General features: G+C 32.7%; 4 protein-coding genes across 6 annotated transcripts; 1 reads left to right on the top strand and 3 right to left on the bottom strand.

Annotated features, from left to right (window-relative positions):
• The first annotated feature begins 844 nt into the window (after nt 1-844).
• Nucleotides 845-3,292, top strand: LOC145317227 (uncharacterized). 2 transcript variants are annotated; one of them, XM_080158207.1, is made up of 5 exons: nt 845-971; nt 1,305-1,452; nt 1,787-1,937; nt 2,062-2,245; nt 2,831-2,968. In XM_080158207.1, the coding sequence occupies exons 1-4, from the start codon at nt 885-887 to the stop codon at nt 2,144-2,146; spliced, it is 471 nt and encodes a 156-aa protein (XP_080014333.1). In that variant the 5' UTR covers nt 845-884; the 3' UTR covers nt 2,147-2,245; nt 2,831-2,968. The 2 variants fall into 2 exon arrangements, with proteins under 2 accessions (XP_080014333.1, XP_080014334.1); XM_080158208.1 differs by lacking the exons at nt 845-971; nt 1,305-1,452; nt 1,787-1,937 and adding an exon at nt 3,092-3,292 and having other exon boundaries at nt 2,831-2,983.
• A 437-nt stretch (nt 3,293-3,729) lies between these two features.
• Cp110 (Centriolar coiled coil protein 110kDa) lies at nt 3,730-9,011 on the bottom strand. Of its 2 annotated transcripts, XR_013878945.1 has the most exons (6): nt 7,970-9,011; nt 6,531-7,669; nt 5,712-5,872; nt 5,175-5,233; nt 4,602-4,973; nt 4,019-4,142 (listed from the first exon to the last, which is right to left on the bottom strand). XR_013878945.1 is itself a non-coding variant. In XM_080158200.1 (5 exons), exons 1-5 carry the CDS (start codon nt 8,833-8,835, stop codon nt 4,679-4,681), a joined length of 2,520 nt encoding a protein of 839 aa, XP_080014326.1. In that variant the 5' UTR covers nt 8,836-9,011; the 3' UTR covers nt 3,730-4,678. The 2 variants fall into 2 exon arrangements, 1 of the variants encoding a protein (XP_080014326.1); XM_080158200.1 differs by having other exon boundaries at nt 3,730-4,973.
• A 3,277-nt stretch (nt 9,012-12,288) lies between these two features.
• On the bottom strand, nt 12,289-19,120 carry LOC145317223 (phosphatidylserine synthase 2-like). The gene is made up of 8 exons (XM_080158202.1): nt 18,908-19,120; nt 16,631-17,153; nt 16,207-16,364; nt 15,540-15,708; nt 15,003-15,108; nt 14,306-14,458; nt 13,001-13,078; nt 12,289-12,626 (listed from the first exon to the last, which is right to left on the bottom strand). Exons 1-8 carry the CDS (start codon nt 19,118-19,120, stop codon nt 12,536-12,538), a joined length of 1,491 nt encoding a protein of 496 aa, XP_080014328.1. The 3' UTR covers nt 12,289-12,535.
• On the bottom strand, nt 19,052-23,630 carry kra (basic leucine zipper and W2 domain-containing protein kra). The gene is made up of 4 exons (XM_080158203.1): nt 23,354-23,630; nt 22,115-22,261; nt 20,271-21,393; nt 19,052-19,499 (listed from the first exon to the last, which is right to left on the bottom strand). The coding sequence occupies exons 2-4, from the start codon at nt 22,184-22,186 to the stop codon at nt 19,408-19,410; spliced, it is 1,287 nt and encodes a 428-aa protein (XP_080014329.1). The 5' UTR covers nt 22,187-22,261; nt 23,354-23,630; the 3' UTR covers nt 19,052-19,407.
• Nucleotides 23,631-23,865: the final 235 nt, after the last annotated feature.

Here is a 23,865-nt window from a genome sequence, read left to right as displayed (position 1 = left end):
ATTCTAACCCCAAGATAACAAATCGTTAATAACAAAAAATAATAATGAATAAAAAAATAAATGTTATTTCTGTATAATATATTTCTTATCATTAAACTTGTAACTGTATAGTAATAGTGTGTATTCATTGCAGCGTAAAATAAAATTTAAGGAAGACTAAAATTAACCATGAAGCTATGAAAAAAATTTGTTTATCAACCCTTGGTAAGATTATGGCCCGCAGGGTTAATCAGAATAGCCGCAACTAGGTAGTTTAGTGAGGAATGGGTCATTGGACTGTTCTGCCATGCGTTGGCTTAAAGCTTTGACGGTACAAGACAAACCTGTCGGATATTTCGGTAAGAGGATTTACAATATCGCCACAAACAAAAAAACAATTTAGATTTTACCATCCCGAAATAACAAAAAATAACTTGGGCGTCCTTTGTGTCCAAACTTTCCCACCACTAATTTTGGTCTGTATATGGGGGGTATTTTGTTTTTAATTGTAAGGGGAAGGTAGCATTATCCCATCCCTTCATTTACCCAAGGTATTTTGAAAATTAGAATATTAACAATTTTTTAATGAGTTTCTACAATGTAAGACATAAGTTTTCTTGTGGGCTTGAAATATATAATTTAGTATTTTAAAAATTTCGCCGTGAAAAGTGAACAACCAAATCGTAACAAAATGTTCATATGAATTGCTCAGTAGAGCATTAATTCTTGTTTAGTTTACATATAATGTTATCAAAATAATTAAATTCTTATTAGTTAAATGAATATAGTAACAGTGCAGCTTTTAATGAAGTTAATATTTTGTTTCATTTGTGAAGTAACACATCCATTAGAAAATGCCCAAAACTATTGCTCATTTCAGATGTTATCCGTTTAATTTTAATAAAATGGACCCAGACACAATTTGTAAGTCTACCCAGGATGTTATACAGTTTATAGAGGCAACTATAAAGAAAGCAAAAGAAACATTTAAGGTTTATTAAATCTTAATGAGGGAAATAGTATAATTTAAATTAGTACCTATTGCAAAATCAATAGAAGCAAAGCTAAAATAATCAGATAATTAGACGTACGAACTTCGGCAATTCTAGAGTAAAAATGCATTTAATATCAGTAAAAGAAAAAATTTCATACAGATCTATCTCGAAATTACTTAAATACAGAATGCTTCTTATTCACTTTTTGTTAATGCTTATAAAGTTGCTTGTGTGTTCTGAGTTTTGTTATGTGTAGTGTATCTGTTACAGGAGAAATCATCATGGCCAAGAGTGAAAAGTGTCACTTTTTAAATAACTTCTTAAATTAAGGTAAATCCAGAAAGATGGATCGAAAGTGAAATCTCCCAACAGCTAGGTCCAAATATTGGTAACTATGCAAGATTCTATTCTACACTTGGTGTCAACGGTCAGGAGGAACTGCAGCAATTATTCAAGGACAATTTTAAGAACAAAGCCGGTACATAGTTTAGTCATTGAAACTAATTTTATTGTATGTTAAATGAATTTTTCTTATAATTTCATGGAGGGAGGGGATTCTGCACTGTAAATTACATTGGTACCCAAAGATTATAACAACGATACCTTATTAGTTGGTTCAACAACTACAGACACTTTTATAGTTTTATGGTTTGTTGTTTCTTAAATTGGTAGTGTCTAAGCAAACAATTTTAATCTACAGAAAGGGTAATTTTGTTTTTCATAATTTGGAATGTACATCAATTTTTTTCATCAACTATGTCCTTTCCCTATGGATCTATTAGTAATGCTGGATATCAAGTTTAAATTTTTAGTCCAGGAAGTTTATGAGGAGCTTTTGGAGGCAGAAGATGAGTGGAACAAGTTCCTTGCTTCCGCAGATCAAACTCTAATTACTGGACAACAATCCAGTCCAATCTCTGAAGGAGGGTTTATTAGTCAGGAAGTCCAACTCTTCACACCAAGGTATATTAAGTTATTAAGCTACTATCTTATCTATAGGAAACAATGCACGGTTTGGCGGCCCGGATGGGCTTCAGTGTGTCACAATTCCCAAAAGTTCCTTTATATAATTGAAACTTTGTTTTAGTGAAGAAAAGTTAAGCTTAAGTGAATTATTTACAAACCCTGGAGACCAGTATGTCCACTTCATCCTGCTCCGCCATTTTGCCTGACTACCGTGACGCGACCACGTGGCCAGAGTTGAGGAACAGCTGCATATGTTCTCCACAGCTGGCTGCAAGGTCGTCGTTGTCTCCTTTGGAACATCACAGGTATAGATTCTTTAAATTTTGCTTTTTATATCGTTTGACCTATGTTTTGGTTTTATATGCCTAATCAGCATGACTGCTGATTACTTATAAAAGGCGACTTTGCTGCGGATGTTGAAAAAAGACCGACTGCCGCAAAATTGTCTAATATAGTTTGGTTCTAACATGATGTAAATAGCATTAATAAACTAGCGCTACAGAGCCATGCTCATTTAATTTATATGCAAAATCGCATGAAATCTTGTTCAAGGACCTTTTCACGGGTTAATTAAATTAAAATGCTTTGGGTAGGAAATCCTACCAATTTAAAATTCTACTAACGTTAACTGAAACAAATCAAATAGTAGATTGGCTTCTTCAGTTTTAATTCCAACACAATTATTGGATAAAATACAAGGATACGTAAACAAAACATATCTAAAAATAGCGCAGTAACATTAAGAACACGATTTAGAAAATCTTATTGAATACGTTTATTAGCTTGCTGCGAATATGAGTTGTAATTGATTAACTTTTAAAAACAGACTTTCCCTTCATAAACCTATGCTACGAAAATTAGACTAGGTTTTAATTTAGTCCATATTTTAGGGAGCCCAGAACTGGTTGGAACAAACCAAAACTGGACTGCACCTGTACTTAGATCCGACCAGAGTTTTGTATTCCAAGTTTGGCCTGGCGCGGAGTGTTATGAAGGTCTGGAACATGAAGACTATTCACTATTATGCCTCACAAAAAGCTCAGGTATTATAAACCATGAATAGTTTCTTGGCCAAGATTCTAAACTATTGTTGCAAATAAAAAGTTAAAATAAAATTGCATTTATTTCCCCTAATAAATACATAATTGCAGGGAAGACAGTTACCAACAGCTTTGGCGGGAGTGGAAGACGATCCTCTTCAAATGGGCGGAGATTTTACCATCAATAGAAACCTGGAACTTGTTATGTCGTATGCTTGCAAAACTCCCAGTGATAGACCCTCAGTCCACCATATTTTGTCTAAATTATAATTTTTTCAATACGATTAACCCCTCCCCCGCCCCCAGTGAACATTTACCTCATATTACACATTTAAATCTTCCTGAAATATTAAAGCCTTTATTTTCTCCGCAACTTTTGAATACATGTTTAAAAGCGGAGATTTTCAATAATTAGAGTCGGTCCTTTCTTACTTAACGAATGGCTCTTATTCTTAATTTGAGCATGTTTGATTTCAAACTTTGCATGGTCATTCCTGTAGTAAAGTACGATTTAGAAAACTTAATAAATTTACTTACAAATTTGTTTAGACTTCTACTTTTATATTCTGTTTATTCAGTTCTGTCATTCTACAAGTTCGTTTGTCCTATCGTTCTATAGATTCGTTTTAATGGATGTTGTCATCCTTGTTTATTTGTATTTTATGTGTTGTATAAGAATAGTTAAAGATTATGATAAATACGTCTTAAACTTAACAGAATTCGTATTCTGATGAAAAACTTAACAACAATTTTTGTACAATATACTGAAATATATATTTGTAAAGTATATCATTCTAGTTTTAAAAACAAATGTGGACGGTTTGTGTTACATTTAAGTGAGATCACAGAGATTTTGCAAAAAATACATTCGTGTAAAAGAAGCTTATAAATAATAGTGCATTGCATAATATAGTTGTATTAATTTCACATTTACAAATTCACAAAACAAAATACAGATTTCCTACGCGGTTCCGAATCCAGTAATGAACAGAAACCAATTCTGAGACGTGACAAACAAATGAATGTTTTTAAGAAAATGCCATACAATAAATATACATTAATAAAAGTTGCTCACAAATTTAAAAATTAAATTCTTGTGCATGTGCTTTTTTCAGGTACATTGGTTTACTAAATAAAAAACATATAAAAAGATAATAAAAGCCTGAAAGATTTCATAATTTTACAATGGCAAAAATTAATTTGCATGAAAAGATTGTTATATAACGTTATCAGGAATAAGGTATAACCAACAAGTTAAATAAATCTAAAATAATATTTGGGGGGCAGATGTAAAGGTCGTCAATTCTACTATGTGTTGACCCCCTACGGCAGCTGAAAAACACGTATAAGTTTCGTGATTTCCCCCCGAATTAATTCCGTTGTTGGTATAAATGTTAACGTTATTATGCTAATGACTAAATAACTTAGTTGTAAGCAAATGCAATGCCATATGTTTTCTTTAAGCGTTTGATTATTAGTCATGAGATTAAATAAAGTATGTTAAAAAGTTCAAATCTCAGCCTCAATGACAGATAAATCAATCTAAAAAAAATGAAAACAAAATACCTATTCAATTAGGGATAAACTTTAGTGTCAAAGCTTTTCCATTAATAATTCTGACCATAATTTTTGTAACAAGGGATGTACATTAATTTATCTTTCATTATCTCAGTCCATAGGAACCCAGACTTGACCTAGTTATTTCCAAGCAGGTTTCTTTGGAGTTCTTTTCTGTGCTACAACAGGAATAACTTTCTTCATCATCTTCTCCGGACTTTTCTCTACTCTGTTATTATTCACATTTAGTAATCCTTCATCTTGAGAAGTTTTTGATATTGGTTTATATTTATTCTTGTCTAAATAGTTATTTTCTTTTTTTGGTTTGCTATGTTGACTAGAAAATAATGTGTCTTCATATGGAGAACTTTCTTGTAGTTTTCTAAGAACTTGTCGACCTTTTGTCACGGCTGGTAAACTTTTCTGCTTCTCTAATCTAGAAACAAAAATTGATTGTTGACAAATACTATTTTTAAAAATTCGAATCCGCAAATATTTAGATTAAATTGGTTTCTGAACCAGAAAATTAAATAGGTAGGTACATGATGAATACATGATTTTAAAGTATTGCTTATAGCCTGTTCTAATCCAGTGGATATTAATCGGTTTCGAAGCCATACTGGAAAAATTATGTAACCTGTTTCTTGTGACTGTAGTGATTTTCTTTTCATCAGGCGAAGTAGCTGGGCGATTCATCTAAAAAATACGGACTTACATTAATTGACAAAAGAATATGAGGAATTTTTTTACGTCTATTTAGGTTGATGATATAGTCCTCAGATATTGCTCAATGCGTTCTTCCGTGGCATGGGAGTGATTGGGTAAAGTTAGAAGAGTTAAGAATAACGCTATATTAGCCAGCTGGAAAAATATTTTATCAGGGTATTCGAGAATCTCTCAAAATATTCATGTATTCTATATACATTCCAACATAATATTTAACCAGGTAGCTTATATTTCAAAAAAACATTAACCAGATAGCTTAAAGAATAATACAATGAACGATAAATTAATTTCATCACTACCAATAACCATCAACAAAATCACTTTTCTGTTGATTAAGATTTATTGTTTATAAACTTTGGAAACCAGATTATTCATTTTAGTGTACAATGCCCAAAATGGCAAAAATGCTAATGAATTAAATTTTGTAATTTAAAAAGACATTATGTACCTTTCTTTTCTTGGCTTCCCTATCCAGGGCAAGTATGGCCATTCGTTCATGTATACTAAGCTTGAAGAATATTGTATGAAATGATGCACAGGCAGATTCTAGCTGGACTATCAGCCTGCTGTGGAGCTCCAGGTCTTCGGCACTATGCTTACCATTCACTCCTAGAAATTAATAATTAAAGCTATTTCTAGATTATGACAAATTAAAATGGACGAATAAGATAAGGATTAACTTAAGACTTTTCGCTCCTCAGTATATTTATAATTTAAAAGTTTTATCCTGTGTTCCGGAGCCGGAGCCGGGAGCCGCAACATTTTTGGTGGAGCCGGAGCCGTATTTTTCGTTAAAAACGGCTCCGGCTCCGGACTAGCTAAAAATGATTTTTTAAAGTAATATTATAATTTGGCAACGGTCTATTTCCATATAATAAACTGAAAAACTATTGTTACTTAACAAATAGACACACATCCTTCTTCTTTTATATTGCTTTAATCAAATAAAAGCAAAATATTTCATATTATTTATTTTATTTTATCAAATTCAATAATGAAAAAAAATTGATATATTAATTTTAAGGTAGGAGCCGGAGCTGGAGCCGCATCAAAATTATACGGCTCCGGCACCCTGGTTTTATCAAAAATAAAAGCCACTTAAAGCAAGATTTTTTTATGAGAATGCTAACTTATAAAACAAAAAAGCCATATATTTCTTAATGAGGAAATGTGACGAGTAAAGTAAGGTTGTTTACAGAAAAACTAATACTTACAACTTAAAGAGCCATTATGCCAACAAAAATAATGTATTACAAAATGAAAATACCTGAATCAAGATGAAGTTTAACTGCACAGGCGACAGTATCCTTTATAGTTCTTTTCAATGATTGAACCTTTTCTGTTGCCATAAGTCTTCGCACAAGAAATCCTCTCGCCAGTGCGGTCAGTTTCGTCCAAGCCTTTTCAAACTTGGGTTCTAGAGCCATTCTTGGAGTCTCCATTACATTTCTTGTCTCAATAACTTTGTCATCAAACCTTTCCCTAATTTCTCTCTTTATAATGGGTTGGTTATCATCAAGCAGCTTTGTCTTTTCAGGAAAAGGAGCAATATTTTCTTTGTCAAAAGACTGAAGATTAGGAAATTGCCCAATTATTTGTTCAACAAGCTCCTTTTGTTTTCTTTCAAATTCCATTCTTAGGTGAACTCTCTCTTCTTCTTGCCTTTTCAGTAAAGCTTTTAAATCCCGAACATAATCATCAGCCAGATTTTGGACCCTCTCCTCTAAATTTTCGGCTGTTACATAATCCCTTTTGGTTGAAATTTTCGTAGATGGGACAGACTGTAGATTTTTGGCGACAAATGAATCTATTGTGGTTTCTGTAATTTCACTATCATCAATATCAACAGAAACAAAATTAATATTTGGATTAAATTCTTCTTTATTTTGTGTTTGTGACTTTGAGATTTCATCGTCTGTTGTAGAAAATATTGTAGAATGATTATCATCTATATCATGTGATAATGTAAGAGATTCAATATTATTATTTGGATAAGTAACTTCCTTGGAAATAATTGCGGAATTTTCATGGGATATTCTATGAGGTAGATTTCTTGTGAATTCATTTAATTCTGAATACAACGCTTTAGTGATCAAATCCTCTGACATGTGCGAATCATTCTTTATTTCGGCTGTTGATATATTTTCAGACTTATTAATTTTAAGAGATTCTATTTCTAAATGATGTCTATCTGAATGGGACATGTCAAGATCATCAGTTCCAAACTTGATAAGATGTGCTTGCAGTAATGGAGATGGTTTGTCAAGTGTATAAGATCCTGTTCTACGTAGAGGAAAATCTCTTGGAGAAGTAGAGTTGCTGTTGTCTGTATCTGTGTTGCTTATGTCTTGTTCTGAAGAGTGTGGTCGTTCAACAACTGTATTCACACTTAGGTTACTGTCATACCTTAATAATACATATTATAAAGACTACATTTAGTTTAACTTATGCAGTAAAACGTGATTAACACAATTAAAAAGAATCGTTGAACAAAAAAATGATTTTAAGTTCTTCTTGGTGTTTGTGTCAGTTTAGTGATAAGGTTTAATTGGATACGGGGTATCCACGCAAGAAAGAGGATTAAGGGGAGCGCAGGTATAGGCCCTGCCCCTTTTTTATTTCGAAAATAAAGGAGGTTGTTACTGTGCTTGCTATGCACTTTATGGAAAAGCATAAAAATATTAGGCAAATAAGATTTGAATTTACCTTAAAACAGGGGTGTCGTCTTCAGAGTCGGAGTAAGCAGAAGCCTTATAATCATAAGACTCAGGAACATCAGTACGGTATCTTCCTGGCGTACTACATGTAGGGACAGAATTTGAATCTTCCGACAACAGACTTTGGTCTAGTAAAGCTGGTGTGCTTGTCCCGGATAAAGTAACAGGCGGTACAACTGTTCTTGGTGTACTTAGAGTTGACATTGATGGCACCCCTGTTCGTGGGGAGTTTACTGTTGGCATGTCAGGTTCATGAGTATGTTGAAAGCTTGAAGCTGGCTCATCTGATTTGTGTGTACTTAATATTGACATAGCCTTTAGCTCTGTTTTAAGTATACTTGCAGATGACACTTCTGTGTCATCTTTCAACTCTGGCACCCGAGTTTGTTTATCAACAATAGTTAAAGATGGCACCTCTTTTCTTACTGAGCTAACCTCGGACACTGAAGAAACCTCTGATCTAGGAGTGGTAAGGCTAGTTGTCTGCCGTTTAATCTGCATCCGTTTTCTGATTTCACTAAAAGATCTCGGCTCCATATCAGAATCTGATCTGATTGATAAGGATATATCCGAGTCGGCAGAATCGTAAGCATGGTCATTATGGCCTATGGTTCGTTTTTCTTTAAGCACAATAAGATTATCTTTTAGCATGGCCTCTTCTTTCCATAGGTTGCTCTGGGCTCTTGCAGTGGTAGAAGGTTTGGAAGCATTGTCATTGGACGATTTTCTTTCTTTATCAGCAGAAGAATTTCCATTATCCACAGAAAAATTTTGAGTGGCCTCTAGCTGGTGGATTCTATTTAGGATTTCTCTATCGCTCTTGCCATCAAGGAGCATTTTTACAAGTTCATCCATGCTTACAAAATTTGAGGGCAACTAAAATTAAATTCTTATTTTCACATACTATTTTGTTCCTTTTTGTTGGTAGGTATCACTTCATTTTAATTCTGAAATTATTATCCATTAATACACTACTCTATATGTTTCTATTTTATTTAAGCATTTCAATCAATTTTTAAAATATACATTTTCTATCAGAGTCAGATACATGGCAATTAAAGAAAAATTTAGCTAAAACTTTACCAATTAAAATAAACTCTTAATATTTTCTGTTTTATTGAATATCATTTATAACACTGCACTAATAAAAATTAATTTTCGAAATTAACTGTCTTAAAAGTAAAAAATGTACCCTAAATGTTTTTTTACTTGTCTTTAATAAAAAACTCCAAAAGTAAAAGGCATAACAGTTTTTTTCTTGCTTTATTTCTGTCACCAATAAATTTCTTGTTTTACTAATAGCACACGTGATAACCAAAACATTTAACAATAATATGATTGAATGATTTGTGAACATGAAAATTGATTACTAAATAGACTATTTAAAGCATAACATTTCTAAATATTTTTCTTAAAACTAATATCATTTAGGAGTATTTTTATAAATTCTTTTGATTGCCTTTTTAACAAAAAGAGAAGGAAAAGAAAATAGCAGATAATTAGGTGTTACCCTCTCCAACCTCCCTTCCAAAACTGCAAGATTATACAGGTAGAATTAAATACACAGAAACAGGAGTGGAAAGATTAATCACTCAACCATTGTCTTATCCCTGTATCCCTAATTACAACGGTAAAAACTGAAAACATCGTACATACAAAATTTTCCAAAGGTGAAATATATGAATGGGATTTTCGCTACTCTGTTTATTATCATCCTTGTACATCCTTACAATTAAAATATATAAATGCCCAAAGATCAATCAAGAAGATAATCAACTATCAAAATAGAACCCGTTCATAAATCAAAACAATACGATGAAAAACATATAATAAAAGGGTTTCGTAAGAAATATTGCCTATTATAAATCATCCATAAGATAATTTTAATAATGATATCAATATAAAAATCAACACCCGAAAACAAAATTACAAAGCTCTTTTAACACTGACACATAAGATAATATTTCAATCTGGCCCCGACTTTAGATCAATCCTTTAAATGAATTAGTATTGTCTTACATTTTGGCAGTTTAAAACTTTTACAAGAAGTTAAATATATCATTTTAACCTTATTTTGATTTGTGTTTCCTTCATGTATAGGATTAATTTAGAGGTAGGAACGCAGACTCAACAATTTTTAATATTATTTTAACACCCTTGTTACAAATTTACAAACAGTAATACCAGAGAGGGATGGGACATTGGACTGTAAATTACAATGTTACCAGTTTTATAACCCCGTTATCTAATCCTTGTTGCAAAACTTAGGGTACTTTGAATGAATTATGATTGATTGGTTTCAAACCAGTAGTGTAAAAATCTTTCAACTAATAATTTTAATCTACACAAGGGATAATTTAGTTTAACACCATTTTGGATGTAAAATTTATCGTCCAATGTCATATCCCTTAATATACCTGACTAATAAAGAAAAATATGTATTTATAAGTATTTGGAAAACGCACTAATTTCTCTATTGAAGAGAACTACTACTGAATGTGTTATTAGCGAAGTTATTGTGTAAAAAATTGTATTATTAGCTTAGCAAAGCGAATACACATGGGCCCACATTTACAACAAAAAAATGAAAATATTATTACCTTTTTTTTCTCATTTCGTCAGGGGTGTATATTCTGCATGATTACCCTGCTAAAAATGGGGGGGGGGGGGGGGGATTAAAGGATAGTAGGAAAGGGAAAAAAATGCAAAAATAAACAGTCCTGAAGACATTTTTCCATTTCCATTTCTTCCCCTCCTTGAGGGAAAAATCGAGAAAAATATCATTTGTGTAAGGGAGGAAAAAAATTAGATAAAATGAAGTGAAGGTAGGTACCGAAAACAGTTTCCATATTTTATCTTTCTTTGGGTAAAAAACTAGAGGGGGGGGGGGGGGAAGAAATAATTTGCAGCAGATGAAAAAAAAAATCTTGTGCAGATTATACACCCCTGCATTTGTACGAAACAAAGATGACAACATTCAATACAGCGACTAAGTTTAATAATTTTTTTTCTCCAAAAATCAATCAACCATTTAAGAAATAATACGAAGGACAATTACACCTTCATTTAAAACAATTTTTTTAATTCCCCTTATTTTTTTCCGTAACTGAGGTGTTTTTTTTTCAATCGCAAACCCTTTAATAAATTGGGGAAATAATATATAATTACACCCCTTTATTTGATTATAAAAGACTAGATTTAATACATCAACAATTAAAAACGATAGCATACTAGAAGGACTACAAAGTTATTGCGCGATTATAAAAAAGTTACTACAATATTACTAAGATACTACAAAATACAAATGCTAAAGTCTATAAAGTATAGGTATAAAAATAATTAGTAAAAGCTTTTGTGAAGTTTAATTTTTTTTCTAACTTTATACCTACATAATTTTAAACTTTAAGAAATCCATTTTATTTTTTAAATTTGGATGTCCAAATTTGTCGACTTTGCGTGATCACTTGAAATTGTAGAAGATATCTATTTATGGAAGATCCTATGTTTCAAAATAAGTCGGCAAATTCTTTTACCCTAGCTGCCAAAATCACCACTCAAAGTCATTAGCTAAAATGAAACTTTCAAGGACCGTAAAAAATTGGTATTTTTGATTCAAGACGGAAAACAATTTTTTTTGTTGTTTCATAGTTTTCAGGTTGCTCTATATATAAATTACGCAAAGTCTACAAATGAAGACTTCCATTTTAAAAATTTACATCCCAAGATTGTCTATGAGTATTTTTAGATATTTGTTTGTTAGAAATTTTATGTTAAATATTATTTTTAAAATGCTTTGTATCTATCTATCATTACACAACCATTAAATGTGCTTGGAACATTAAAATTTGTATAAACTATAAAATTTAATATGTCTATATTAAGAAACTAGGTACATTATGGCATAGTAACTGAATTTTTAAAGATAAAAATAACTAAATTTGTTAATAATAACTAATAAGTACTTACTTAACTTTACTATTCAAATTTTCTTATCACATTTTTTATTGACAAAAATTATGGGAAACTTCCTAAAAATTGCCATTAAAGTTTAAATAACATGAATTTATTTGAACACCATAAGGAATAAAAAAAATATTAACCGGGCATCACAGCCAAAACAGAAAATTGTTATTTTTTAATCATGACAAAAACAAAATAGGCAGGTTTTTTATTTCTTAAATACCAAATATAAAGCATATGATATGGCACCCAAAAACTGTTTGTGGTATCTAACTGTAACCGTTAATAGTTGTCAATAAAGAAAATTTAGTTAGTACTGTAAAAAAATATTTCTTTGGGTGCCATAACCCGCAATTAAAATCCCAAATAAGTATAAACTTTGTGAACTTTTTGTGTGAATGAATTATTATGTATGAGTAATGATTAACATTTAGTGAATATATACTTATAAAAAGTGCAATCCAGCACAATAAGAAAAATATGCTTTTGTATTTTTTTTAACAGTAAATTTTGTTTGTGCATGTAAACACCGGGGGAAACAGACTACAATTGCAGAACTGAACAACAAACTAGACTTTTTTTCTGTGGATATAATTTAGTCCTCCTTGATTCCCTGAGGTGGGGAGCGGGGGGTGTGCTTGGGTGTACTGTGCGGAGTTCCAACGCGGATGTTTTCCTTCTCGGGTCTAAAAAAAAAGTTTGGTTATGTTTACAAGTGATTGATTATTATCTATAATTTCACATAAAGGTAAATAACTAGTTTGTTTGATAAAAAAAAGGTCGGTAAAATGGGGTAACTAACACATAAAAACACAGCTTAATAAAACAGTTACAAAAGTAGCTTTAATGTAGAACTGCGTCACGGCCCTCGTAAACCGCAATCTGCTGCCGGAGAATAGGCAACAAAAAAAGCCACGGTATATTGTGATATTCGACGGTTCTGCTGCTTTTTTATTAAGTTCCAAAAAGTTACATTTCTGCTCCCCTGCTTTTAATAAAATGACTCTTTCTTTACCTAACTAATGAAATAAAAATATTGCTGAAATGTAAAAATACTTACTTTGGAATATTGTTGGGCTTCAAAAGGTAGAATTTGACAAACGTGTATACTATGAGGAGAACAAGACCTAACACCCACCTAAAATAAAATAGGTAACTATTAAATTATTTTTAGAGACAAGTCCATGAAGCGGACTTAAATATTTGTAAAGGGGTGTATATTCTGCACAAGATTCCCCTGCTGCAAAATGTTTTATTTTTTCCCCTCCTGGTTTTTTCCAGCAATGAGGGTGAAAAAATATTTACAAAACTATCTAATTTTATTCATATTATCCCCCCTCTTGCATATTCTTTTAGGTTATTTTACACCAAGGAGGGGAGAAAAATGGAAAAAAATCGTCCTACAAAATACTTGTAAATTATAATATAAAAACATGATTCCACATAAATATTATCTCCATTTGTTAAATAAAAATTATCGGATCTTCTGCAGTTCACGGTAAAATATTGCTGGTAAGCATAAGCAATATTTCCAAAAATCTATTAAATTTTAAAGGCTGCTAGTTGCCAAACGGCTGAACGCACAGATCATACCCGCACACCATTTTAAGCGGCATAAGAAGGCCTACAAATAATCTAGAATAGCCAAGATCCAACAGGGAAAGCTTCACTGAAGAAAAAACGCGTAAAATAGGTCTTTTTCGCACATTTCTCTGCACTGCCAGATAATTATGCATTATTGATTTATGGCCATTCCAGATTATTTGTAGGCCTTCTTATGCCGCTTAAAACAGTGTGCGGGCATGATCTGTACGTTCAGCCGTTTGGCAGCTAGCAGCCTTTAAAATTCATAAATTTTTAAAAATACTGCTTACCAGCAATATTTTATCGTGAACTGCAGTAGATCCAAATTATCTATTAAATATCTGAAGTTAAAAGAATATTAAATGAATTAATCAATATCAACTACATACAATACAAAGGCCAAAGTCCAAATTAAAGATAATTATTATATCATAAGTATGTAATAGTAATCATACCTACTATAGCTTTGTTTGCCCAGATGTTGCAAAATTAATCTTTCATCATTTGTAAAAATAAATATTGCCAAATTATTCGACTTACAAATTACTTTCGTTATTGGTAGGTGACTGGATTTTAAAAGCAAATACAATTTAACTATCATAATCTAAATTTACGTAGCTGTATTAGGCTTAAAAAGAGTTTAGTTCTAGCTGTAGATTCAAGTCTTATTTTCGCAAAATAGATATGATAAGCTCGTTTGTTAATGTAAAAAACACAGAAACATGACCAAAAGACATCTGGGAGCAAGCTTCTCCGTCATTTACATAAATAAAAAATTTACCATAGAGCTATATGTTTGGGTAGGGGTTGTGTGATGGTGTTCCAGCCAAACTTGAAGCAGATGAGCAGCTCCGTGGCAATGATGGTCAACATGACCCAGCTCTGTCTGCCAAGCTTGTCACAATCTGGGTCGTCAAGCAGTTGAAAGGTTTCTCTGAAATTAGAGAAATTATTATTAGATAAAACTGGAGTATATCTGCAATACAAACTAGAACTATGTATGTCCATCTGTATGTCCTTACGGATTAAGCTTAAGATCTCTCTAACCGCTCAAGACCGATTCGGCTCTGCTTTTTTAGGGCACATAATTACTAGTCATCAGAGTTTCGGATCCAGATCCGGTAGGATCCGGATCCGCACTGACCAAATTTTGAGGATCCGGATCCGCATACAATCAATGCGGATCCGAAACTCTGCTAGTAATACAAAGGTTTTATCCAATTATCATGAATCTCATTCAAATTCAGACGCGTCAAAGGGTTAGTTCCATGAGTTTATTTCACAAGTTCAGGTATTTTAAGTGGTAATCTTACAAATGTTTATATGTAGAACTTTACAATTTACAGTTATTAAAGACTAACGGTTTTGCAAGCAACACAAATATGCGATTATTATCTAGGAGTTGCCCCTATCTTCCGTTGGCCAACCAAATTACATAGTACAACTAGAGTAAAAAAAAGGAAAATTATGATAGTTACCTAAGACATACAGCTCCCCATAGGAGAACAAAGAGTAGACGCAGAGGGTTTAGGATATGTTCGGGGGGAATCCACAAAACAAATTTAAGGTAGAAGGTGTTTAATTCTGAAAAAAATAATAGTTATTTCTCGCATCATATTATAAACAGCTTTCCGTGGATATAAAATGTACAATTTTAAGATTAAAACCAGTTTTTTTTAGCCCCGAGATACCGAAACCCAAACACGAAGACATATATGGATTTCTTATTTAATATATGTGCGATAATACCATTTTGAAAGAAAAAAAATATCTTAAAATGAAAAATTAAGCCTTTATTAAGTCATTGATTTCATGATGTTTTTGTTGGAGAGCATACTTTAAGTGGTTGAAAGGTTTAGACATTAAACTTTATGAACCAACCTTTTAAAATTCAATTAATATCCCCAACGTAGTGAAGCCAACGAATAAGAACGGCAAATATTTTTTCAGCAGGATTATTAAAATATTTTCATTTATGTAATGGTAAACCTTAAGCAACTTGAAGTTCTACATACCTGTGATAAGGAAGGTGCCAATGATGCAGAGAATAGCTATCCATCTTTCAAAATTGGACAAAGGGTTCCATTGAAATTCAATCCATGTGTGCGGAGAAAACTGGGCGATAATTCTTTTGATTTTGCCCCTGTAGGTTGGGATCTCGTACAGTCCTCGCCAGTGATATTCCTAATAAATAAAATCCATAAAAAATCAGGGCTCTAAAGGGTAGGTAGATAATTGACTTTAAATTAACCTACATGATAAAAAAAATAACTTCTTCATATAAAATCTGAAAATCATTAGTTGACAATTAAGCCACTTCTATTTTAAAACCAACAAATCAAAATTAAATAAAAGTTAATACAGTATAAGCAAACGAATAAAACAACGTGGTTATAAAACTTTGGGTACCACACCAGTGATATTTACAGTCACGTGTCCCCTTACTCTCTGACAATATCTTCGATTATGTATACGTCAAGTGTTTTATTTTTATCTACTAAAAAATATTTATGATTTATTATTGACGACTTCGTATCTACCGAGATACTGTTAATAAAACCGTGTTATAAGCAGATGTTATTCAAAAGTAGTGTATTTTTGTAGCTACCTACCTTTCCAAGTAATCCTATTATATAAAGTAGGTAATTTTTTGTTTGTAATCAAGAAGTAACATTTATTTACCTTTATGCTTAGCCATTTGAGCGTATAGATACCAAGAATTGTGCCGCCTCCGTTACAAATAATAACGTCCAAGATCCAATGATCCCACCAACATTCAGAAAAGTTTGCAAGCTGGTGCTCCAGGGAGTATTCCAAGAATTCAAACATTACAGATATCACTAAATTATTTATTTAGTTAATATTTTGAGAGATATTTTGTTCCTTCCAGGTTTACTCTCAGTAAAATTATCAGTAATCGGGTAAAAGACCGTGAGACGAGTTGTAAAGAGTTGTTACGACTTTTTAATCCAAACTAAATAGACAGGCATAAAAAGGTATATTTTAACAGCATTAAAATACAAACGGTTTCAAGTTTAGATATTATGTTGGACGTTTTTTAAAAGTCGTAATAAAAAGGGGCAATAATGCGTCATCAGATACACACCTGTTGTGAGCCACCAATCCCGAAATATCAAAGTCTTGCACCAGTACCCAAACAAATGAGATATGATAAATATATCCATTTTGTCCTTCACATTGTGGAAGGGATCATGAGGCTGTTCCTGGTCATATATTGCACAATTACCGCCATAATTCTTCTCGGGTATGGGCTCACCCAGCTCTTCGTCCAACAGTTTCAACAAAGTTCTGGCATCGCTGGGCGTCTGATGCAGAATGTAAATAAGTAAAAGCTCATAGAAAATGCTGGAAGCAAATGCAAACCGCCAGATGGCTGGATGTGGACGCAGGAACGGCCCGTCAGGCATGATGGTCATGCCCAGGGTGATCCAGAAGAACAGTGCCGCCAGGAAGCCGCGCTTCCCGTTGTATTTTGTGTCCTCTTCTGGCACCTCTATGAGGGCTGTGTAGACTAGACATCCCAGGAGGACAATTAAAACTGTGACTGTGTGTGCTCGCCAGAAATAAGATGGCTCTTGGTCGTCATCAACGTGTTTTTCTTTCTCCTCCTGCAAATATTCTATTTTACCAAACAAAGCACGCATTTTTAGATAATCAACAGGTTCAAACTCAATGGATAGTATTATTTTTGAGTGACGATGCAGTTCGCTTTATTATTAAAAGTAACAAGTTTTCAAATAATATTATATTTGTAATTAGGAATTACTTTACAATTAACACTTGCCAGAATTAATGAATCGAGAAAACTGAGAGGGTGAAAAGTTTATCTTTGTAATACTTCTTTTAAAAAAATAACCTATTTGGATGGCCATCTAATCTATTAACCAAGAATCAATTCAAAGGTGATCTTTTATAAATTATTCAGAATTTAACATGCAAAAGCAGTAGCTTTAAGCTTGCCACATCAAGAAAAAAAAGATAGCACAAGATGAAAATTTACGAAACTGGTACCCATTCAAAAAAGATTGGCGTTCCTTCAAATATCTATATAATAATATAAGAGATTTCGAATGTTCATGTTCTATCAGTTGGTTAAATATAAAGGAGGACTATGTCTGAAGGTCCCTTCCTTACATATTGTCAACTGCTAAAGTATTAAGCTGTGCTTTTCAGGGAACATACCTTCTGGTACTACGAATCATTTAAGCTATCCCTAACTAACAAAAAATTTAAATGAAGAAATTGCACAACTAATCTGAATACATTTTTCATACCAATTATTAATAGTAATGGCTTACATTTACCCACTCTGGGGGAGACCAATAGTTCCTTTTAAACAGTTTGTGTATCGAAAATAATTTTCATTTGAGCAAATGAACATTATATTAGAACTTAGACACAGTGCGTTTGAAGGTGCCTTGACTTTTGAGTCAGAACCTAAATTGGAACATAGTGCATTTCATTACCCTAGGTTAGGTAGTTTTATTTCACTTTTCAATAAAATCTAAAATGCAGCCGTTTTTGAGAAAATTAGATTTGAAAATTTCAAGTTCTATTTTCATCCACTAGGAGTTACCGTATAATCATGAAAAGAAAAGCAAAGATTATTTAAATAAATTTTGAACAAGTTTGCTTTAATTAAAGTTCTTCATAAAACCACTCCTTAAGTGAGTTGATACATGGCCATTTTTATCAGTTGCTTTGCTAAGGTCAAGGAAATTGAGCCTTAAATAAATCATACATCGAAAGGTTTTATGACAGACTTTATAAAATAAATGAATAATATTTGCTTTTCTTGTCATGATTATGCGGGAACTCCTAGTGGATGAAAATTGAACTTGAAATTATCAAATCTAATTTTCTCAAAAACGGCTGCATTTTAGATTTTGTTGAAAAGTGAAATGAAGTTACCTAACTTAGGGTAATGTAATGCACTATGTCCTAATTTAGGTTCTGACACAAAAGTCAAAGCACTTCAATACGCACTGTGTAGATTCTTACATTAAATTATCATTAATTCTGATAAAGTAAAACTTGAAGCTGGCTAAACTAACAATCACCTCTAACTGGATGAACGAACTGACCAAAAAATGTTGTTCATGTTAACTTAGGCATTTGACGAAAATTTTTCCCGTCGAAAATTCCACTATTATTTTTTGTCCAATAGAACATTTTAAACACGAAAGTGAAGTGAACATAAAGTAAACTTTCAACTTATCTTTTATTAATCTGGGGTAGAAAATTAGCTACGACAACAAACCGATTTATTTCTTATTTTATGCAATTAACATATTTTCGTCGGATGAAATTGTTTAGAAGATTTCAGTTAATTATAGAGTAACTTCTTTTCAAGAAGCATGACCTGCCAATTATGGGCAGTCTTATATCTACACATATTATCAGACTTCTCTTTCTGTATCTGAACCTCGCGTTTGATACGGTCAATGGCCGTATCAACGGCCTGGAATGCCGTGTCCATTTTGGCAGGTACTCCAGGTACCACGCCTCTGAAATAACACCCTTTCAATGCATTCAATAAATAGTGATTAAGTAACAATATGGTTGTCGTTTTCATACAAAAAAAATTGTATATATTATTGAATAATCATGGTTACAACTGACAGTGGGCTAATATATATAAAAATTACAAATATAAGTTACTAAGATCAGCTCGGCATCAAAAGATTGTGTTTGGTTGTGTAAGTATTACAATTAAATTAAAACTCAAAAAAATAATAAAAAGTAATGAAAATAATTGGACTGTGTGTGTGTGGAAGGTAAGTCCAGCAGCTGAGTCCAGGTGTCGCCAAGCACGGTCAGATGAACGGAATCTCATGAGTGTGAGTGTGTGTATGCGTGTGTTTATTCATCATCAGATTCCTCTTCAGACTCGGACTCGGCATGCTCAAGCCATTCAATAAACTTCTTCATTTGATCCATAAATACAGTCCAACCTGAAAAATAAGTAAATTAAAACCTTTCTTAAAGAGGTAGGAAAGAGGAAAAGCAAGGATGTATATTCTTCCCTGGCTGCAAAATATTTATGTCCACACCCCCCCCCCCTCCCCCCCTTTTTCCTAGTTTTTTCCCCAAAGGAGGGAAAAAAATATAAGTTCTCATTAATCTTTATTTCATTAGATGTTTTTACCCCTCTCACATATTTTTTTTGTTTTTTCCCCCATGGAGGGAAACAAAGTGGAATAATGTTTTCAGAACTCTTCCCCCACCCCTTCCCCTTCCGTTCTTTTGCAGGGGATTCTATGCATGCAGAATATAAACCCCTGTAGATAAACTTGCAATTACAAGAGTTTATCATAAATGGAAAACTAATCAAGAAGCTCTATTGAAATATATTTTTAAAAGTTAAATACAGTATATCAACGTTTTAGGAAAATCTTTAGTGCATAAATGCAGTTAACGATAATATGACGAAATTAACAGAATAAAAATTTTAATTTGATTGCGTTACTTGTGCGATAATGTGATATTTGAACTTAGATATTTATGTAATATTACTATGATACTCATATCATTAATATGAGGAAAAAGTGAAGTTAAATAAGTGCATCGAAAAAAAATATACAAATGCATAGAAATGGTAAAAATAAAAGCAATTGAAATAAAGGCTTTTAAAGAAGTAAAGGAGCAGAAAGGTAAGGTTTCTTAAATATTCCATGGTGAAGATAATCTAAATGATATAGCAGTTATGCTATTAAAATATTTACCTTTAGGGACATGACCATCTTTATACCACTTGAGAATCACTTCTTCAGACAGAACTTCTGTCTTGTAGAACAGCAACACAATCTTGTTGAAACACTTGAGAAAATCCTGGTTGTCGTAACAGAACTCTTGGATTTTGTTCAACAGGATCATTTCAGACTTAGCAGCTGTGGTAAAGGCCGCAAACAGAGGAATGTATTGCTTTAAATGCTTTAAAGCCTGCTCAAGAATAAGATCCTCCTTTTTGTTCCACTCCGCGGCAGACATGACAGCGGACCAGATCATAGTCACAGCTTCAGATTCTTGGAACCCGTGCTTCTTGGAGCTCTTCTGCATCTCCATAATGATCTCTTTGACCGGCTTCTCGGAGTTGATGCTGTTGCGAAGAGTCCTTTGCATATCTTTTCTTGCACCTGCATTCTCCTGGGTAGCCAGGAAGGTGACAATATCATTCAATTGGGCGTTAATCAGGCTGTTCTTTATGTTCTCAGGAGTCCTCTTGTTGGTAGGGAACAGCTGATCAAGACTGGAGTCCAGACCAGATTTCTTCAAGAGATTGATGACAGCCTGAGAGCCCTTGTCATTCTTCACTGTTGAGAGGATATCTAGCACAAAGTGTAGAGCAATGGAATCTTTCACCTGATGCTCATTGATAACAACAGACAGAGTATTAGGGGGAATCAAGCCAGAGGTGACCCAAATGGCAGTTATGTAGGCAAGGCGGGTCCTGTGTTCATCAGTGAATCCTCTCAGATAGACGAGAATCTTCTTCATCTCGTCAACAAGCATCTTTTCCAGATACTTGTATCTCCGGATGAGCTTGACGAACACTTGGTCCCAAGCCTTGACGCGCTCCATGGTGACCGCATCGCTGAAGACGCAGATCGCAGTTGAAACAGACTTGTCCCCATCTTTGGAGATGCTGCCGCCAGGGGCCAACAGGCCACCGGCGATCAAAATTTCCAACAAAGCTTCGCCATACCTCTTATAGTCAAAGTCAGACTTGTTGCCAGTGGCATCAAGGAATTTGTAGATCTTCTCAAGGTCGACTACCCCAGTGTCAGGGTCAATCAGTTTATCCAATTCAAGTACAAGAAAATCTCGAAACCCCGTAGGATCATAAATCTAAACAATTAAATATATTTGTTAGTTGACAAGCTTCTCAAGGTAGTTCAATTTTGGTTAACACGACATATCATGTTTTTCATTTTTTTTGTTTGTTGAGATTCTTGGACTGTCTTTTAAAACTAGTTTACAATACTATGAAAAACCTTGTTATGAGTGTGCAGTCATAACAAGGTACGTTGTAACACTGGAGTGACAGGAGTGAGCAGATAATGCAAAATCTCTTTCCAAGTAATTTTATGTCATCTAGAATGAAGAATCTGAATTTCCAGTTGAAATACATTCACGTGATCGGGTAAGGCAAGCTTCTATAGTGCTACGCTACTAAGTTTATATGTAGAGCGTTTACTATTTAAACAGGGGTGTATATTTTGCACAACATTAATTTTTCCCCTGCTGCAATTTTTTTCCCTCCTAGTTTACACAAGCAAGGAAGGGGAAAAATGGAAAAATATTTTCTGATATCTTTACTTTTTCATATCCCCCCTCCCACATATTTTTTTAGTTTTTTTTCATTAAGGAGGGGAGAAAAATGGAAAAAATGTTTACAGTTCTCTTAATTTTTACACTTTTTCCCCACAGCCACATCTTTTTTCCCCTCTGCCCCTTAGCAGTGTCAAATTTGCAGAATATACAACCCTGTCTTTAATTTAATTTAAATTTGCTAAACCATGGACCTACATAGTACATAGGAATGTCAGGAAATGTTTAGAATGCTTACCTTCTTTTCATCCCTTTTACGGGTTTTGGTGCGGTGACCAGTTAAACTTGGTAGCTCGGTTTTTTGACTCATGCAAAAGATTGGTGATTTGTTGAGATTAATCAACTAGGAGTGAAGAAGATATTCAAGAGAAGTAGGTTACAAGCTCTGAAATATAAGAAATATTTCAATAAAGGGACATTTAATAAAAACTGTTCGTTTCTCAACATTATATGTTTTTTTATATTATATATCAACGGCCCAACAAGTTATGGAATACAATAATGAATCCCTAACTTAAAAATAGCTTTTGAAATGACCAAATTACTAAAATATTCTAGAATAATACAAACAAATTAAAATATTAAATAAAATTGCCCAGAAAGATTTCAGGTTCTAGGTATAAATAAGCATTAATCCTGTAGGTCCTGATCTTTGGGCATCCTTAAAGTTATAAATTACAATATTATAAATATTAGATAAAAAGTAAATCCTTCAAGATATTTTTCTTCTAGATATAAAAATTAGCCGTTTAATGTAAAAAAGACCTATAATTAAATAATGCAAAATACGACTAAATTTCAATGGGAAGTTTATTATCATACATGAGAAATACACAAAATATTTTGACCCTCTTATTCTAATAAGAACAGTTACAGGGCGCTGGTGCATTTGAGAGTTTTTCTAAGGGTTAATTTCCTCATGGAACACGTAGCACTAAAACGTGGCTAAATGGTTGCATTGCTTTGTAAAAACGTTTAACCATAAACAAATCTTTAATTTCAATGATAGAATGCATGAAATGTAAGACAAAACTATTAAATTCCTTTCTTCAACGTAATAATTGTATATTATGCTTAAATATAAATATAATAATCGTCTGATTTAATTTTCTAACTGTAAATATTAGAAGTCTTTAATTTCATAGTTTCCACAGAATACTGAACGCAATACGTTTATATGCAGCTATTTTTTTGCTTAGTTACATCACTAAGAGATAAAGAAATAATAAAAATTTCCATTGAATATAAACTTTAATCATATCACACTCATTTGAAAACAGGTTTATCATTCTAAAATTTTGTGAGTCATTATCGATCCTAAAATTCTCTTTCAATAAGGAATTATTACTTTTTAGACAATTAGTAGAATTAAAGATAGATCTTTCAGAACAAATAAAATGCATAACTTAAATTTTTCATGATAAGGAAATATAGAAATATTAAAAATAACAGTAAAATGGAATGTACTCGTTCTAACCTGTATGGCTTGCTGAGCTTGATTGATATGAGAATGGGGAAGAGAAGGCAAGTATTATAATAAAAGGGGAAGAGTTAAGAAAAAGGAGGTATTGGGCAACAAAGCGGGGAGGGGGGGACCTCTTTTGCCGCGAATACAGTTTTTCTAGGCTTTTAGTAAACAAGCATTTTTGTTCCAAAAATATTTAATTTATCAAAAAATTAAAATTAATATTTATTTTTCGATAAAAGATAAAACAATTTTGAGGTTAATAATAATAAATTAAATATTATTTACTAAACCCCGTAATCATGCGCGCACCTCATGATTCCCTTCATTTCCCCATTTGCTGTCGCCAGTTTTACATATACTTTTCTTTCAACTTAAAAACAATTGAAAATAACGATCAACAATTGTAATATTTTACATGGGGTGAAAAAAAATTTCTTAGAAATAATATATTTTGGCCATAATTATATTGTGAACAAATCTGGCAACATTCACAACAACACAACGTGTCCATGGTCAAAGTC

The sequence above is a fragment of the Acartia tonsa genome, chromosome 4 (assembly GCF_053477335.1).
Source record: "Acartia tonsa isolate MP-2025a chromosome 4, ASM5347733v1, whole genome shotgun sequence".
In the NCBI taxonomy this organism is placed as follows: Eukaryota; Metazoa; Arthropoda; class Copepoda; order Calanoida; family Acartiidae; genus Acartia; species Acartia tonsa.
The sequence above is the reverse complement of the archived record's forward strand: the minus strand, read 5'-3'. Positions and strand labels throughout refer to the sequence as shown.